General features: G+C 44.7%; 1 protein-coding gene across 1 annotated transcript in view; it reads right to left on the reverse strand.

The window, feature by feature from the left end:
• Nucleotides 1–18,579, reverse strand: part of LOC146979224 (protein NLRC3-like) — a 331,528-nt gene that overhangs the window by 43,960 nt on the left and 268,989 nt on the right. The window contains exon 5 of the mRNA XM_085788893.1: nt 14,325–14,507. Within this exon, the coding sequence (XP_085645019.1) occupies nt 14,325–14,507 (183 nt within the window). The remainder of the gene's footprint in view (nt 1–14,324; nt 14,508–18,579) is intronic.

Genomic DNA, 18,579 nt, shown 5'->3' on the forward strand with positions numbered 1-18,579 from the left:
TGAAGGGGAACTAAACCCCTCAGTTTTGGATGACGTGCTCTAAGCTTGAAATTCAAAAAATGCCTTGATTATGGGCGGGACTCCAGGAGCACTCTCCGACCCCCCCCCCCCCCCGCACCCCATTCACACCTGCGAAATCACACAAAAGAGCAAAAAAAGTAATAAACACACATCGACACTTCTGCTAGCGCTAACGAGCTACTAACGAGCTACTCTAACAGCACTAGTAGCGTGGACACTACTAGGAGAGGACGCCAGAGCCGTGACACAGCATCTACAGCTGATCCGCCGGCTCGTTAGCTCGTTAACGGCTCGTTAGCGCCGGCCACACTAACGATTCCCATTCAGGCAGCTGTTAGCAGCCGTTAGCCGCAGCAGAGCAGCTAGAGCGCCTAGCAACCGTTAGCGGCAGGCAGCAACCGGTGCTGATTGGTCGGGGAGCTGGTGGCCGGTGACGAAAGCTGCCTCCAAAACGTCATCTGCCTCCATCTCAGCCAATAGAAAAATTTGATTGTAATAGCCGTGTTTCAACCCATAGAGGGCAGTCACTCTATATTTTTACTACAAAATACACCAAATTGAAATATTTTGACTAAAATGTCAAAAGTTGGACCAGAATCAACCGACAACACTACTTCATACCCAAATACATTTGTTTTCAGCAGAAAAAAGTGGTTTAGGGGTTTAGTTCCTCTTTAACCATGACTCATGTTCTCAGAGCTGAGGACGTTTTTCTGTTTTCTATAGTGTTTTTGTTTCACTGCGGGGTGATTCACCCTAATGCTGATGAATACTCCAGAGTAGTTTTTTATTCCTCAAAGTGCATCTGGAGACCCGGGAGGCCGGTTCGTAGTCCAACCTAAACTTTATATGAGAGTCAATTGCGCCGGAAACAAAAACGTCCATAAAACTACACCATTTTAACCATTTAATATTCCTCCACACTGCTCGTCCACTGCAATCCAAGTGTCCTGAAGGGAGATAGTCCAGAGTTTACTGGAAACTACGTCATTTAGGACATTTTTACAGCCCAAACAGTCCTGGATTGAATTTTCCTGGGGCGCGATCAGGCGATGCACATGGACGTGACCAGACTTGCCTCAATGACGTTGTTTCAGGTAAACTCTGGACTATCTCCCTTCAGGACACTTGGATTGCAGTGGACGAGCAGTGTGGAGGAATATTAAATGGTTGTTGTGTAGTTTTATGGACGTTTTTGTGTCAGGCCCTATTACTCTCATATAAAGTTTTGGTTGGACTAGGAACCGGCCTCCCGGGTCTCCAGATGCACTTTGAGGAATAAAAAACTACTCAAGAGTATTCATCAGTATGAGGGGGAGTCAATAATGACTGAATTTCATTTTTTGGTGAAGTATTCTATGAGGAAAAAGTCCAGATGTTCTTTCATCAGATCAGTTCAGAAGAAACATGAAGAGACCTGAGCAGTTAGTACGAAGACACCGATCAACCACAAGAACCAGTTCCTGTTGACTCACAGTCACTATGAGCTGCAGGACCTCAACACACTCAACACTGGTAAAGAGGCTGGAGCAGGTCTCTTACCGGGAGCCTCCAGGTCCAGGTCCAGGTCCAAGTCCAGGTCCAGGTCCAGGTCCAGGTCCAGGTCCAGGTCCAGGTCCAGGTCCAGGACTGAAGTTTGGAATAAATCCTCTGGACCGGTTACTCTTCACAGACCAGCTGGAGGGTCCAGGTCCAGGTCCAGGTCCAGGTTCAGGACTGAAGTTTGGAGTATCTCTTTTGGACCGGTCACTCTTCAGAGATGGACAGATGGATCCTGGAGACTCTGGTCCGTCCTCCTCTTCCTCCTCATTAACACTCATCTTCAGGACTTCAGTCAGTCTGAGAGGGAAACCAGAAACACTGACTGTGAGCTCAGACAGACAAGAGAAGTAACACACACACACACACACACACACACACACACACTTGAAATATTTATTTATGCCCACATAAGAAAGAAGTACAAGGCTTCTTGCACAAGGGACATAAATACTGCCAATGCAGTTGAGAATGGAAGACGGTCAGACACAAAGCGCCTGGGCGGCTGAACACAGTTACATACAAAATGACCTACAGGTCAGATAGAAAACAGACATTCAAGGATACAAAAAACACCGTCTCCTCCAGATTGAATGACTACCAATAATAACTGAGACTGACCAGTACCTGGCCAACTGTTTAGCTCTTCTTTTAGGGAGGCCGGCCATCTGAAGGCCCCTCACAACCAACTTATGCACATGCCCCAGACTGCCAAATATAAAGACTAGAAGTTTACTTCTGTAGCCTATAGCTGAGCAGTGTTTCCCCTACCGTTCTATTGGCGGGGCGGCCCGCCCCCCTTGAAAAACGGGACAATCGCGGTCAAAGCGGACCTGTTGGTCTGATCAAACTGTAGAGCGCTCCACCTGAAGCACCCAAGCTGCCCAAGCAACCAAACGGCGCTATTCGCCCTCTGCCAGGCCCTCTGTACGGAGGGAGAGATCAGCTGATCCGCTGCTGTTGACTTTCTCTCTGAGCGTCTCCGCCTCCTCACCCGTTGAGCCGAGCGTCAGGAGCTCATTATAATATTTGACTATAGCCTATGGCCCCGTCCACACGAATCCGTTTTTTTCGAATCCGGATAAATACTTTGTCGGATTGGCCTCGCGTCCACACGAATACGGTGTTTTCAGGGGGTGAAAACGGGTCCCAGAGTGGGAACATTTGAAAACGCCGCCCCAGCGTTTTCGTCTGGACGGCCAATACGGATTTTTTCTGAAACGATGATGTCATGCCGCCCCTGCAGCGCCACACACGCCTGCAGTATGTAGGTACTACAGCGTTTTGGGTCGTTTTCAGGTGATCCGTGTGGACGCAGATATTTCTGAAAACGATGCCGTGTTTACGGAGATTTTTTTCAAAAAGATTAAGAAAAAGATCGGATTCGGTGAAGCCGCGTATTGTAGCCACAGCACATAAAAAACCTACTATTTTCATACGCACACACATACGCTCAATAAAACACACACTCGTATTCTATAATTTCGATCAGTGAAATATATGAAAACAATATAAAATACAATTTAAAATAACTTGTTGCTCTAGCTTACTTAATTTAAATGAAGAACGTTTCATATAGCGCAATGTTCAGATGTCAGAAATTAACAGCAGCCTCCTCTCTTGTCATATTTGCAGCAACACTGATGCTTCAGGCTGCGATCGTGCTTCGCTCATACTCTCTCCATTAAAACAACCTGCTCCTCTTGGCTGAAACCAGCCTGTTGTGGATCCATTTTGTGAGGAAGAAGAATCATATGACGCCAAACGCCCCCTTTGGGGGTCAATTTTCAGACCCTTTTCAAAATAAAACACCGCGATTAACAAATACTAGAGACCAATGTGTGTGTTTGTAGCCTATTTGTGTTTATTTAATCCAAACAGAGCGCGCGAGAGATGAACACAAACACCTTCGATAGATAGATAGAGTCCAGATAAGTAGAGAGAGTCCATCGACCAGCAACAGCAGGGAACATAGGGCCCTTTTTTAGAAAAGGGGTCCTATGTTCCCCAGTATGTATTGCGACCGGGGAACATAGGACCCTTTTTGGGAAAAACGTTTTTTTCAAAAAGAGGGACCATAGGTACGCTCCCGGTTAGAAAGGCCTCCTCAAGACTATAGACCTTTTCAGACAGTATAAACAAATACAGGTGTTACCAAGGATACTAATTAAGGCCCCGTCCAGACGAATCCGTTTTTTTCGAATCCGGATAAATACTTTGTCGGATTGGCCTCGCGTCCACACGAATCCGGCGTTTTCGGGGGGTGAAAACGGTATTTTTTGAAAACGGGTCCCAGAGTGGGAAAATTTGAAAACGCCGCCCCAGCGTTTTCGTCTGGACGGCCAATACGGACTTTTTCTGAAACGATGATGTCATGCCCCCCGCCGCTCTACCTGTAACCTGAGACACACACACACACACACACACACACACACACACACACACACACACACCGCTGCAGCAGCAGCTGCATCTCGGCCGACTACTGTCAGGTCGCTCAGATGCTGCGGCTGAATCACGTCTGTTTAATCATCACTGATCGTCATATTTACTCTGACACGACTCCTGTCAACATTTAATCCATGTTTGAGTTTGAATACAGCGGGGAACTTCTTCTATTGAATTACAGCGGGGACTTTCCGTCTTCTTCTCTGTCTTAAGTGTTTATGTGTGGCAGGCAGCGCTGCAGCGCCACACACGCTCCACACACGCCTGCAGTATGTAGGTACTACAGCGTTTTGGGTCGTTTTCAGGTGATGCGTGTGGATGCAGATATTTCTGAAAACGATGCCGTGTTTACGGAGATTTTTTTCAAAACGATTAAGAAAAAGATCGGATTCGGTGAAGCCGCGTATTCGTCTGGACGGGGCCTAAGGCTCCATTCCATTTAGTGTACCAGAGCATTTTCTAATGAGCCACACCTGTCTTTGTTTATACTCTCTGAAAAGGTCTATAGTTAAAGGTACAGCCGACCTCCAGAATGAACACCTCTCTATGATTTTCATTAACAACAACAACATCAGGAGTGTTAGCTGTTACATTAGAGAACATTGAGACATCATTACACAGGCTTCACAGTAGAATGCTTATACAGCATGATGGAAGACCTGAAGATAGAAGAGATATCTGCTGATATCAAATCTACAATTCTGTCATGCCTACATATGTAGAGCCCTCTGTAAACATGGCAACCATTTAAGATGTGAGACATGGTTTCAGCTATTTGTTCACTGCCATGGTGTATACAGTAAGGAGCATGACTTCCTGGAAACCAGATGGAGAGGTTCAGTTTAGTTGGTAAAACCTGCAGTCTCGCTTTTATAGCAAATGTAACAATGTTCTCATCCAGGGCAGCATTTCTGAGCACAGCGTGTGAGACAGAGTGGTCTGCAGCTGGGAGACATGCAGTCTTCCCTTGAAGTCTCAGCTCAGTCCATTGCTGCCGCTGCCTCTGTTGTTGCGCCCCCAAGAGGTGACCTCGAGCATTCCTCAGTGAGAGTAGATGTTGTGTCCCATGCACAGACATTCACAGTTGCTTTTACAGAGATGTTGGGGTCAGATATAACTTCCTCTGAGACCTCCACGGCCTCAGAGTCAGACCGCATCCACTCCAGGGTAACACCAGCCCAGCAACAAGGCAAGGGCAAGGCAATTTTATTTGTATAGCCCGTTTTTTACAAACAGTTTGTCTCAAAGGGCTTTACAGGGCATCGTAACAACATCCTCTGCCCTTAGACCCTCACATCCACTGAGGAAAAACTCCATAGAAAACCCTTTTAACAGGGAAAACCAGGAGAAAGCTCAGGGTGAGCAACAGAGGAGGGATCCCTCACCCAGGACGGACAGACGTGCAATGTTGTTACAGACAAGAAAACAGTTTATAGTTTATGCAACACAGATCGTTCAGGTCGGGCCAGTCTGACCAAACACCGAAGCCAGGAGAGCGGCTGTCCAGCTTTCCACTGGGTTTCCTCTTAAAGCCCGGGAAATTACACACACACACACACTCTCTCTCTCTCACACACACACACACACACACACACACACACACACACACACACTCACACACACAGACACAGCTGCAAATCCATTCCTCACGCTCCTCACCCCGGGTATCTGCTCTTCTTTACTTTTCTCTTCTCTTTTTTTGTAGCCTACGTCAGTTCGTCACAACTGGCTGAGACAAACAGGAAGTAGCTGTCCTCTGTCTCCGCTTTGTGTGGACACAAGTTCACTCTGACTCTTCTTCCCTCCACACTTGAGATTCAGAGACTTTAACGGTGAATAATAATGTTGTTTAACACTCACCTAGAGCAGCTTCAGCCTAACTCCTCTCGTCTTAAAATGGCGTCTGAACTAAATACTTTCACTTTCTCTGTCTCCTCCCCCCCTCTGTTTTATCCATTTTAACTTACACTGAACAGCTTACTTCGGCTGTTGACTTGTATGAGTACATAACTTACATAAGGTGCATTAATGGTCGTTGTAAGACATGCTACCGCGTGTTAAAAACAACATCAACAACAAACAAGTGAATAATCCACAGCAGCAGCAGTGAGTGGGCGGAGGGTTCAGTTCTAGTTTACATAAAGTCTCCCACTCAGCAACAACAATAAGACTTCCGGTGACTCCTTCACAATAAAACTTCTGACTGGCTCAACCACATATAAATATCATAGACTATATAAAGAAGATATCTTTATGTCTATGGGCTCAACCAATACTTGTTGGCTCAACACGAGGAGAGACTAAGTATCGCGAGACGTCGTGGCTCCGTTCTCGTGCCTGCTAGTAGTAGCAGAGTAGCATCAGCTGCTGCGCACTAAGGAAACTCAGGTAAGTGTTTGTCCTGTTTTACACCTGTGGACGACTTTATTCACCTGGACGGTTGGTGCACAGCCTCATTTAAAGTTTGCACAGTCGGATATTAAAACTGTGACGTTATTAACTAGTTTATCTGACGGTTTTTTTATCATGAGCATGTAGCAGCAGCAGCAGGCTAACAGGCTAATGATGCAGCCGTTAGCACCGAGTTTAGACTGAAAATGTTGCTGTTGTTGTGTTTTATTGTTGTCTAGTTTAGTTTTCTTGTCTTGAGTTTTCTTGTTGTTGTGTTGTTTTATTGTTTAGTTTTATTGTTGTTGTTTAGTTTTTTTGTTGTGTTCTTTTATTCTTTTGTTTTCTTGTTGTTGTGTTGTTTTATTGTTTAGTTTTCTTCTTGTTGATGTTGTGTTTCCCTCCATCTGAGTCGTTCCTCCCTCATGTCCTGATTATTGGTTGTTGGTTGTTGGCGCCACCTGGTGTCGATCACATGAAAATTAAAGAATTATAGAGCAGTTGAGTTTGTCTGGTGTTTGGATCAATGTGACACTGATATGTTGAGTTTAGTTTAGTCTGGTTAGTTGATGAGATGTTATAAATAATAAATTATAAACAGAGACAACTAAAAAAAACAAAAGGTTTTCCTGTAATAACACAAACCACTTTTAAAACACACAGCTTGGGCAAAATAAACACAGTACTATATGGAAGAAAAAATAATAAAGAGCAGAGGCTATTTACTAATATTTACTAAGGACAGTTCATACTCTACCACACATTTCACAACACAGCGTAAAAACAGACCAAACAGCTGTTGTCGTGTTTCTGGAGCTCCTCTGACAGAAATGTCTTTATAAAGTGACATTACTAAATTCATAAACCAAACTGTTTTAATGAAAAAGTGTTGTTTTTAAAGAGTAAATCTGCTGATTCCCGCTCCAGTCCAGTCGGCGGCGGTTTGACCAACCAACAAGAACCAACCATAGAAGAGCTTCCGGTCCAGTCCGTGTCCGTGTCCCTCGTGCACAATAAACAACAAATATTTTACAGAACGAACTGGAAACTCTGAATGTTTTATTAATATGAGTTAAATTAAACCAATAATCATTTAAATTCTCATATTATTTACCATAATTATCATACCAGAGAATTTCTAATATTGTCGTAGACTGGCTCTGGTTCTGTGCAGCCGCTGCTCGGTCAGTCGGACACCGAGTTAGCCCCCCCCCCCTTCGAGACATTAAAGGAGAATTCCGGCCATTTTTGTCCTGATGGTCACCCAGTGTTGGGGGCGGAGCAAAACAACGCGACTAAAATTGATGCAGGCAAACCGGAGTTACACCGTGGCTACCCGGCGCTAGCGACAATGCTAACCCATGGGGGCAATTCTTTCAACCACAACAAACACTCAGAAAACCATCGAATATCTATGGTGAACATCTGTAGGCGGAGATGCTCAGAGAGAAAGTCAACAGCAGCGGATCAGTGTGATCTCTCCCTCCAGTCAAACGCTCCGTTCTGATCCAACTCCACTGGACTTTCAAAGTAAAGGTGACGCAGCTGTTAATAAGTTAAATAGTGAAACAGCCGCGCTTTTATAGTCGGTTTTAGGATGAAACTCTGAACATAACCTGGTTGGTTAGCTTCGCTGTACATCCATGAGTACACCCCTCTGGACTGTCGTCCACTGCCGCCATTGTTGTTTTCATTCATTTACTTGCACGTCGCTGCGTCACGACCGCTTCACATCCACCACGGAACTCTAGTTCTGAGTTATGCACGTGAAGTAACGAGTAATGAGCCTGTTTAAATCGCAGTAATGATAAACGCAAGTGGCCACTGAAACCAGATGTTTGTGCTGCCAGTCGGCCACGGTGTGTGTTGTCAGTGCTGGACCCTGTGCTGGATGCGGAAAGTTGCTGCATAGCGTATAACTGGAGGAGAGTGGGTGAGTTGTTTTCCTCTCTTTTCAATAAGATGTTTTATGCCTCGTATTATGGGCTGGGACCCTGTGTGTACTGTTGATGACGTTTAGTGCTGTTCTGAGCATTATTTGTGGCTATGAGTGGCTTTTTGATTGCGGTTTGTGCGTGGATAAATAGACTGCGCTGTTTGTTATGGTGCGGTCATTGCTAAAGTTGCTACAACTAGAGAAGCTAGCGGTTAGCAGACTTGGGGGGTCTAACTCCGGGGTGTTACGGTGCGTTGGGCCATGGGTTAAACCTACGCCGGAATATGTAGTAGTAGTAAACTTTTATTTTACCAGGCAAGAATTGCTAAGAATACATTCTTATTAAGGCAATGGCCTGGTAGGAGGTATAAGACCTCCTAAGGGAGAGGGGGAGTAACATTAAAATATAGACAATAAAAGCACATACAACAACAGTGACACAAAAGAAGAAAGAATAAAGACAAAAAGCCAACATAATGCAATGACATACCACAGAATGACAGTTAGTTTGACGTACAGTGACATACAACAAGTTATGTAAGGACAGAGGTACTAAAAGTAAAAACAGTGATACTAGACAACCATAGATGAGACAGTAACAAAACAACAACAGTAACAGACGGTGTTAGTGAGGTGACAGGATCAGAGAGAGATTTAAGTGTTTGAGATAATAAAACTCATTTCAATACAAGGCCAATATTGATATATATTATAATAATAACATAACAACAACCATGAGATTTGATTTGTTTGTTTTTTATTTTTATTACATTGTCCCGTCAGCCAAGGTTGAAAACTATATTCACCTGTAATAGAGGAGACCAGACCTGACTTTTAGACTCACATTAGAGCAAATACATATGATAAAAATACAATGATAAGATGTAGTGAGACTTTGAATTTACTTGTTACAGAAGCAGAATAAGTGTAAAAAGCAAAGGTAAATATCAAATATACATTGATTCATTGATCATAATAGAAAAATAAATAGTGTTTACTTTGTTGGGCAAAGACTAAAACAACGTGGCGCCCTACGCAGCTGGTAAATCTGTGAATTACAGTGTCCTGTAAGGGACAAACAGTCAGGTCAAGTCAAACAGTCAAACAGGTTAACTGCCTCACATTAATATGTTAGCTGTTGTCATAGCAACCTGATCTGAAACTCCATCATGTTAAAGAAAAACACTGAATAATGTGGAAATGAGCTGCAGTTCTTCACCAAACCACAAGATGGAGCTGGTTAATCAGAATGGATGAAGAAGAAAACAGGAGGAGGAGGAGGAGGCAGAAGAGGAGGAGAGAGGTGGAAGAGGAGGAGGAGGAAGAGGAGAAGAAGGAGGAGAGAGATAGAGGAGGAGGAGAAGGAGAGAAGTAGAGGAGGAGAAGGAGAGGTAGAGGAGGTGGAGGAGGAGGAGAAGGAGGAGAGAGGTAGAGGAGGAGGAGGAGAAGGAGGAGAGAGGTAGAGGAGGAGGATAGAGGTAGTGGAGGAGGAGGAGGAGGAGGAAGAGAGAAGTAGAGGAGGAGGAGGAGGAGAAGGAGTAACAGTAACAGTAACAGTAACAGTAACAGAAGACTTTATTAATCCCTGCCGGGCAATTCAGTTTCTACAATCCATCATACACATACAGTCAGTCACACACAGCCAAACACACATGTCAGAGGTAGCATGATGGAACATAGGAATGTACAAATGCAACTCATATCTAAAAGTGTAAATAAAACTTGTAACACACGAGGCAATGACGGTCAAGTGCAATCTTAGGAGAATAAAAAGTAACAATGTTAAGAATAAAAATAGAGGTAAAAAAAATATATGTATTTCTATGAAGATAATATATATATATATATATATATGTATACATACATATAAATAAGAAGGATTCACATAGTCAACTCAGCATTTAACAGCACGACTGCTGAGGGAACAAATGACCTGCCATATCTATTGGTCTTTCTGGGAGGCAGCGCATAGCGCCGGCCTGACGGCATAAGTGCAAATTCATTTTTGAGAACATGATCATGATTCATAATGCTTTTGGCTCTTTGTAGGACACGTTTCTCCCAAAGAGAGTTCAAGTCACACAACCTGATGCCAATAATGTTGGAACACACTTTTACAATACTGTTCAAACATTTCCTATCTTTTACCGTTAGATTGTTGAACCAGCAAATGAAGGAAAAGGTGAGGAGGCTCTCGATAAATGATAGATATGCAGTGTGAAGAATAACTTTAGAGACTCCGAAGGAGTTAATCCTGCGCAACAAATAGATTCTCTGCTGGGCACGTTTGACCACCGTCTCAGTGTTGATGTCGAACCTCAGCTGAGAGTCAAACATCGTGCCCAGATATTTGTAAGAATTTACAACTTCTACATCCTCACTGTGAATCCTGCTTGCTTTGACAATTGGCCTGTTCCTCCTGAAGTCAATGATAAGTTCCTTTGTCTTAGAGACATTTAAATCCAGGAAACTATCATTGCACCACTTGGCAAACTCAGTGAGTACATGACCATGTTCAAGTTCAAACTCTGCATCTCGCAGAAGAGACAGTACAGCGGTGTCATCTGAAAATTTTACTAGAAAACTGTCCTCTTTAGTGGACCTGCAGCTGTCCGTATATAGGATAAAGAGCAAAGGAGAGAGGACACAGCCTTGTGGAGACCCTGTACTGGACACCTTGATATTGGATAAATTACCATTTACTAAAACCTGCTGTGTCCTGTTAGTTAAAAAATTTAAGAACAAAGTTAAAAGCTGATCCGGCAAGTTAAAATAGGCAGCCAGCCTCTCAATTAAAATGTATGGCTGCATCTTGTTAAAAGCTGATGAAAAGTCTGCAAATAGCAGTCTAGCATGAGTTTTGGGTTTCTCCAAGTGTTTAAAAATTTTGTCTAAGATAAATATTTTGGCATCGTCCACACCTTTGTTTGTTTGATATGCGAACTGAAGTGGGTCAAGTTTGCCCTCAACCAGAGTGAGGACTTCCTCTTTTATGATTTTCTCTAGGTTTTTTGCCACCAGAGAGGTAAGTGCCACAGGTCTAAAGTCCTTTAATTCTCTGGGTTTGCTGACCTTGGGAATGGGAATTATAAAAGAAGATTTCCAAATTGAAGGGAGCATACAGCTATCAATGCACAACTGGAAAAGGAGGGTGAAGATACCACTGAGTTGTTCGGCACAGTGGTGGAGTGTACGACCACAGATAGAATCAGGACCAGAGGCCTTTCTCTTTTTTGTTTTTTTAAATAAAACCTTGACTTGTTCATTGCATATCAAGATGTCGCTCCTAGGAGTCAAGGTGTTCTTTAACCTAGAGACTTCACTGTTAAGATCAGACCTTTCAAAACGAAGGAAGAATGTGTTAAAAGCATCAGGTAAACAGTCATCTTTAACACCATCAACACTAATTAACTGACTGGACTCGGTACCATACTGGTTGATTGCAGCCATAGATTTGATCCCGTTCCAGGCTGACCTAAGATCCCCATTTGTATATTGTTTTTCAATTCTTTCCCTGTACTTACTTTTGGCTTTGCCTATTTCAGCTCTAACTTCTCTGGATGCTGCTTTGATCTCATAAGGATCCCCCAGGAAGAAGGCCTTTTTTTTCTTATTAATAACGGACTTGAGGTCTTTTGTTACCCATGGCTTATTATTTGGGAAAACAACAACATTTTTCACTGGGATAACAGAGTCCACACAAAAAGTAACATAAGATGAGACCGTGTCAGCGAGTTCATCTAAGTTGTCACCACATCCGTCTAAAAAAGAGGTAGAGGAGGAGGAGAGAGGTAGAGGAGGAGGAGGAGAGTGGTAGAGGAGGAGGAGGAGGAGAGGGGTAGAGGAGGAGGAGAGTGGTAGAGGAGGAGGAGGAGGAGAGGGGTAGAGGAGGAGGAGAGTGGTAGAGGAGGAGGAGGAGGAGAGGGGTAGAGGAGGAGGAGAGTGGTAGAGGAGGAGGAGGAGGAGAGAGGTAGAGGAGGAGGAGAGTGGTAGAGGAGGAGAAGGAGGAGAGAGGTAGAGGAGGAGAAGGAGAAGGAGGAGAGAGGTAGAGGAGGAGAAGGAGGAGAGAGGTAGAGGAGGAGAAGGAGAAGGAGGAGAGAGGTAAAGGAGGAGGAGGACGAGGAGAGAGGTGGTGGAGGAGGAGGAGAAGGAGGAGCAGAGAGTGACTAGAGGATCAGATGAGTCCAGAGTCAGTGATGATCTCTGTCCGGTCCAGAACACACAGGGAGGATGGTGGACTGGACTCTGAGAGAGACAGTGGAGCTGCTCTCAGGTCAGTGAGGGAGGTTCAGATGGTCTGAAGGAGATAAGGAGGGAGGGAGGGAAGGAGGGAAGGGTCCCCATCTGAGAAGAGAAGCAGAGGACAGAGGTGATGGATCAGTGGTTGTCTCTCTCTCTGCTCTGATTGGCTGACTGTTGTCTCTCTCTCTGCTCTGATTGGCTGACTGTGGTCTCTCTCTCTGCTCTGATTGGCTGACTGTGGTCTCTCTCCCTCTGCTCTGATTGGCTGACTGTGGTCTCTCTCTCTGCTCTGATTGGCTGACTGTGGTCTCTCTCTCTGCTCTGATTGGCTGACTGTGGTCTCTCTCCCTCTGCTCTGATTGGCTGACTGTGGTCTCTCTCTCTGCTCTGATTGGTTGACTGTGGTCTTTCTCCCTCTGCTCTGATTGGCTGACTGTTGCCTCTCTCTGCTCTGATTGGCTGACTGTGGTCTATCTCTGCTCTGATTGGCTGACTGTGGTCTCTCTCTCTGCTCTGATTGGCTGACTGTTGTCTCTCTCTCTGCTCTGATTGGCTGACTGTTGTCTCTCTCTCTCTCTGCTCTGATTGGCTGACTGTGGTCTCTCTCCCTCTGCTCTGATTGGCTGACTGTGGTCTCTCTCTCTGCTCTGATTGGTTGACTGTTGTCTCTCTCTGCTCTGATTGGCTGACTGTTGTCTCTCTCTCTGCTCTGATTGGCTGACTGTTGTCTCTCTCTCTGCTCTGATTGGCTGACTGTGGTCTCTCTCTCTGCTCTGATTGGCTGACTGTGGTCTCTCTCCCTCTGCTCTGATTGGCTGACTGTGGTCTCTCTCTCTGCTCTGATTGGCTGACTGTTGTCTCTCTCTCTCTCTGCTCTGATTGGCTGAATGTTGTCTCTCTCTCTCTCTGCTCTGATTGGCTGACTGTTGTCTCTCTCTCTCTCTGCTCTGATTGGCTGAATGTTGTCTCTCTCTCTCTCTGCTCTGATTGGCTGACTGTTGTCTCTCTCTCTCTCTGCTCTGATTGGCTGAATGTTGTCTCTCTCTCTCTCTGCTCTGATTGGCTGACAACAGTGCTGAAAGCAGCACAGACTGACTCCGCCCCCCTACTGACCTCACAGTCTCCAGTCTACAGTCTGGACTCTCCACAAGATCATCCAGATCCTTCACGTCTGAAGACTTCAGGTTGTTGATGCTCAGGTCCAGGTGTCTCAGGTGTCTCAGGTGGGAGGGGTTGGACTTCAGAGCTGAGACCAGAGAAGAACAGCTGATCTTTGACAACCTGCAGTCCATCAATCTGAATAAAGAATAAAAGAAGAAGATTAATTCATTGATGATCAGAAAGAAGAGTTTTTTCTTCAACAGGTGAATTTCAGTGTCTTTGTCCAAACATGAGTTGTGAGGATCTTGTGCACATTGTTGTGATAGAGATGAAGTGAGTTGATGAGCTGATACTGGACATTTTCTCCAGAGTTTCTAGAAACATGAGTCGTCTGACTGAGAGAAATACGAGTGTGTGTGAAGGTTGAACTGAAGTGAACAGACATTATTCATGACCACTGAGTGAAATGAGCTGAAACTGAAGAATCATTCTCACACAACAACAACTGCAAATATTCAACAACCACTATTTCAAATGTCATTAATCAATTCAATCAAAGTCAATGATTCAAGTTCTGAGTGAAGATCAATCAGGTTCAGTTGTGGATCAAAGATCTAAGATCTATAACAGTAACAGTCAGTGAACTGACCTCAGAGTCTCCAGTCGACAGTCTGGACTCTCCAGAAAACCACTCAGATCCTTCACTCCTGAATCCAGCAGGTCGTTGTAGCCCAGGTCCAGGTGTCTCAGGTGTCTCAGGTGGGAGGGGTTGGACTTCAGAGCTGAGACCAGAGAAGAACAGCTGATCTCTGACAACCAGCAGCCCTCCAATCTGAATAAAGAATAAAAGAAGAAGATGAATTCATTGATAACTGATCAGACATGTCCTGATCAATAATCAATAGAGGGGCTTTGTCCTTGTGTTCTTGTGGATCTTCATCATGTGACCTTCTACACATCATCCACATGTCAGCACAGATTCATCAGCTGCTGCTGACCTCAGCTCAGTCTGTCAATATACAATCAATATCTGATCAATACCTGTTGGACTAAACACTGACTGCAACTCTCTGGTTTAGAGACTCTGATTCTTTTAGACAGATTCATATTTGTACGACTTCATGTCACTAACTTGCAGAGATGGGGACTTGAGTTTGCGATTCGAACTCGAGTCACACACACACACACAGACTTCAGACTCGACTTGGAATCAAACTTGGGACTCGTGAACAATCTTTTTTTTTTGGCTCGTGCCTCCATCCTGACAGGACGACTGACGATCTTTATTTTTATTTATAAAAGCAGTGAGTTGAGGACAAAGCAGTTGACAGCGTTCAGTGTCTCATCATCTGTTCAGAGCTGAAGAAGCTTCAAGGTGCGTTCACACCAGACCTTTTATTTTAAGTTTACATATTAAAGGAGCTTGAGGCAAGATCGAGGAATAAAACTCCTTAGCGATACAACGGCCGTAGCGGCCGTCAGGGTTACTGCAGCCATCAGCCAAGCTGGTGCGGGAGCGCGCATCAACTCTCCACAGCAGCAGCTGATGCTGTGACAGTGACACTGTGGCTGAATTGGAAACGGCACAACGTTACTATACCAGTGTTCTACATTAATCAGCCGCCACAGTTTGGTTTGTGTCCGCCGCAGCAGTCTCTCACAGGAAAAAAGAACAGCTTCACTATCTCTCATCTCTGCCAGTCAGCCCCTCGACCTGCTGTCTCACGACACAGAGCAGACACACACACACACACACGTCGCGCTTGGCTGTTAATAAACAGTAAATGCGCCATGCCGCGCTCATTGTACGGTGCTCAATTTACCGCGACACTGGGAGGTTGACCGCCCGGGCATCAGGTCAGCACCGGCCGCCGCCGCCGCCTCTATGAGCCGCTGGTGCCGCTCGGCTGCTCTAGTGGCTCTGCTCCTCCCAACACGTCGGAGAATTTCCTTACAGGCGTTGTTTGGATAAACTGACCAGAACTGAAGCTTCACTTTTCATTCAAATGAACTAATGCGACTGCCACAGTGCCACTGTTAGATTTCATCAATGAGACCAGCATTTATCTCCTCAAAACAATTCAACCAGCCGGCAGAAAACCTCTAAAAACCAGTGGGGAAGTTACTGGGCTGGTTTTCTTCCCTGGGAGGAGGACAGCTGCTGCCCGGCCGATGAGCTCAGCTCCCCGGCTGCAGCCTCTGTGACGAGCCGCTGCTGCTGCTGCTGCGTGTGTGGCTCTGCACTCCTCCGAAAAATGTCGGAGCAAATCTACTTCCAGACGTTATTTGGATAAACTGACAACAGATTGGGAATCTAAACCGTCACTTTCTCGCATGAAAAAATATTAAAATGTAAGAAAATGACATTATTTCTCTACTCGCTGCTCGCGTAACTGTTCAGGCTACAAGACATCCGCCGACCGCTAGTCGCAAGCGGAGGAAAGCGTCATTTGACGTCACATCCGCGGACAGCGCGGGAAATTCAGACCCAGAATTGCAGCTCATTATGCAGCACACAGCCTGTTCAAGGCAACGGAGAGATACGCGAGTGGGCTCATTCTTTTTGGTTTTGAACGCTTCATCGCCCATTAGCAGTAAAAGACTTAAAACGCATGTGCATTTCTTTACAAATCTTGCCTCATGAACCTTTAAGTCAATGCAAATGAGCGCCTGAGAGATTAATCGCTCAGGCGACAAATCGCTGGGGCTCCGATCTACAGCAACCAAGCGATGGAACGATTTTTCGCTCTGTCGCTCGAGATGAGAAATCCCAACTCTCTGGCCGTCAGTCGCTTGTTGCTCAGCACTGATTGGCTGCTGTAATCTATGCGAAACTATGACAATTATTGAAACGATGGAAACGTAATACAACTCCACCAGTCCGGCAGAGCAAAGCCGGCTTGACGTTGTACGGCGCTTGTGGTACTTCCACAACTGGTAAACAGCTGCAGCAGATACAATGTCGACGCCGAGCGAGGTGAAATTCACTGGAATCGCTTGAATGACGTCATCATAGCAATCTGTTGAATGGTGCCAAACTGACGAGCGACTGCAGCTGAGTGACAGAGCGATTTTTTTGGCGACAGCGACAGTGACAAAAATAAAAGGTCCGATGTGAACACACCTTCAGAAAGAACAAGTTTAGAAAATCAAAGTCCAACAGCTGAAGCAACAGGAAGCAGGTTAAACAGAAGAAAAGACAGATTTTTGGCATGAAGTGTGATGTTTTAAACAGGTAGAGGTCAGATGGTTTTCTCATGGTACGATTCAATTGGATCACGAAATAAAATTTTGACTCCCGTTCACTTACATGGAGACTTTTTCCGAATTGAGGTCCCATGGTGACGTTACTTCCTACTTCCTGCTTCCGCTTAGGCTCTCTATTTTAACATGGGAGTCAATGGAGAATTGCTCACTTCTGGTCCCAGTTGAGCTAACAGGGAGCAGACTTTAATAATAATAATTCTAGGGCTGTTTTCGACTAAGGATTTTCATAGTCGAATCTGATTCGTCAGATTTTGCCATAGTCGACTGATAGTCGAACCTTTTTTTTTATTATTATTTTTTTTTTAAGATAGCAGCAAATTTGCGACTTTTTCCCGTTTCAAACAAAAGAGCTAAACCACCCAAAAAATATGGTAGGTGTAAAACAAATACCTTTATTTATTTCCCACACTTTGGATGATTTTTAGTAGCCATTGTGAGCCAGGGTATGCGTTTATGTCACGTTGCCCTGGACAACGCTCCTGCTCGGACTGTGAGTGGCAAATCAAACATCCCTCAACGTGATGAAGGATAGCGGTGGTCGTGGACACAGAGAAACCAGGTAAAACATGTAGTATCAAAACAAACGGAGGTCAGAAGGACTCGACAATCCGTACATTACGTTAATCAATCCTGTAACACACACAGTGTGACCGCGGCACCGGCAGAGAGACAGACAGGCTGCAGAGGGACGAGATTACAGCTGTGACTCCCGACACTGATGGTGCGTTCATGACAACTCGGAAGTTGGAAAAAAAAACAAGTTCCTCTTCTGAAAAACTCTGACATGTCAAACTTTAGGATGTGTTAGGGACTAATTCATCTGTCTAACCATCAGAACTATTAACACATGAAACGGTAAACACAGCTGATCCATCGAAAAAAAAAAAAAATCACCGCTGGAGTTAATTTATTTTCCGTGATTGAAATCAGGTTCTTGAATGTAACTCGGTCAAAGTCAGATGTATCCTCACAATGTTTTGCTGTTCTGTTAGGTCATGCATGATAAATGCTGACAAAGTTAGACTGTCAGACTTCCTTGGTTTTAAACTTTGGCGGCTCTGCCTCTCGTCTTTTTGCCACTCAGTGAGTGTTCTGCAGTGACTTCTGAGTACCGTGACTTTGACGGTCCTACTGCTCACCTCCACTCATTTGAAAAAAAAAAAAAAACCTCCGCTCATTTGATTGTGCAACTGCAGTGGGTGATTAATACGTAGTAAGAAGCTAAGACTACCGTTTAAACGCACACATCATTTTGAACTCTTTATTAACAGAAAGTAGGCAGATTTTGTATCAAAATAGGCTTTTTATAACGAAAAAAGACATTCTATGTAACAATTTATGCTCAGCAGCCGTGGGCACCCCCATATAGTCAGAATGGTATGGTCTTGGTTAGATTCGACTACGAGGTTCATAGTCGAATCAGACCCCTCCGAATCGAATCGTCGACATCGACTTTTGGAGGTCAGCCCTAAATAATTCATTTAATTTATATAGCGCTTTTCAATAACCCAAAGACGCTTACAAAGACACAAAAGAAACAGGGTAGAGACATACAGTGGGAGACGAGGGAGAGACAGTACACAGTGACACATTAATGAGCGAGGTGATGGAGAGACCGGCTATGGGTAGGGGAGGTT

The sequence above is a fragment of the Trachurus japonicus genome, chromosome 10 (genome assembly GCF_045865225.1).
Source record: "Trachurus japonicus isolate A0001 chromosome 10, Traja_1.0".
Lineage (NCBI taxonomy): Eukaryota > Metazoa > Chordata > Actinopteri > Carangiformes > Carangidae > Trachurus > Trachurus japonicus.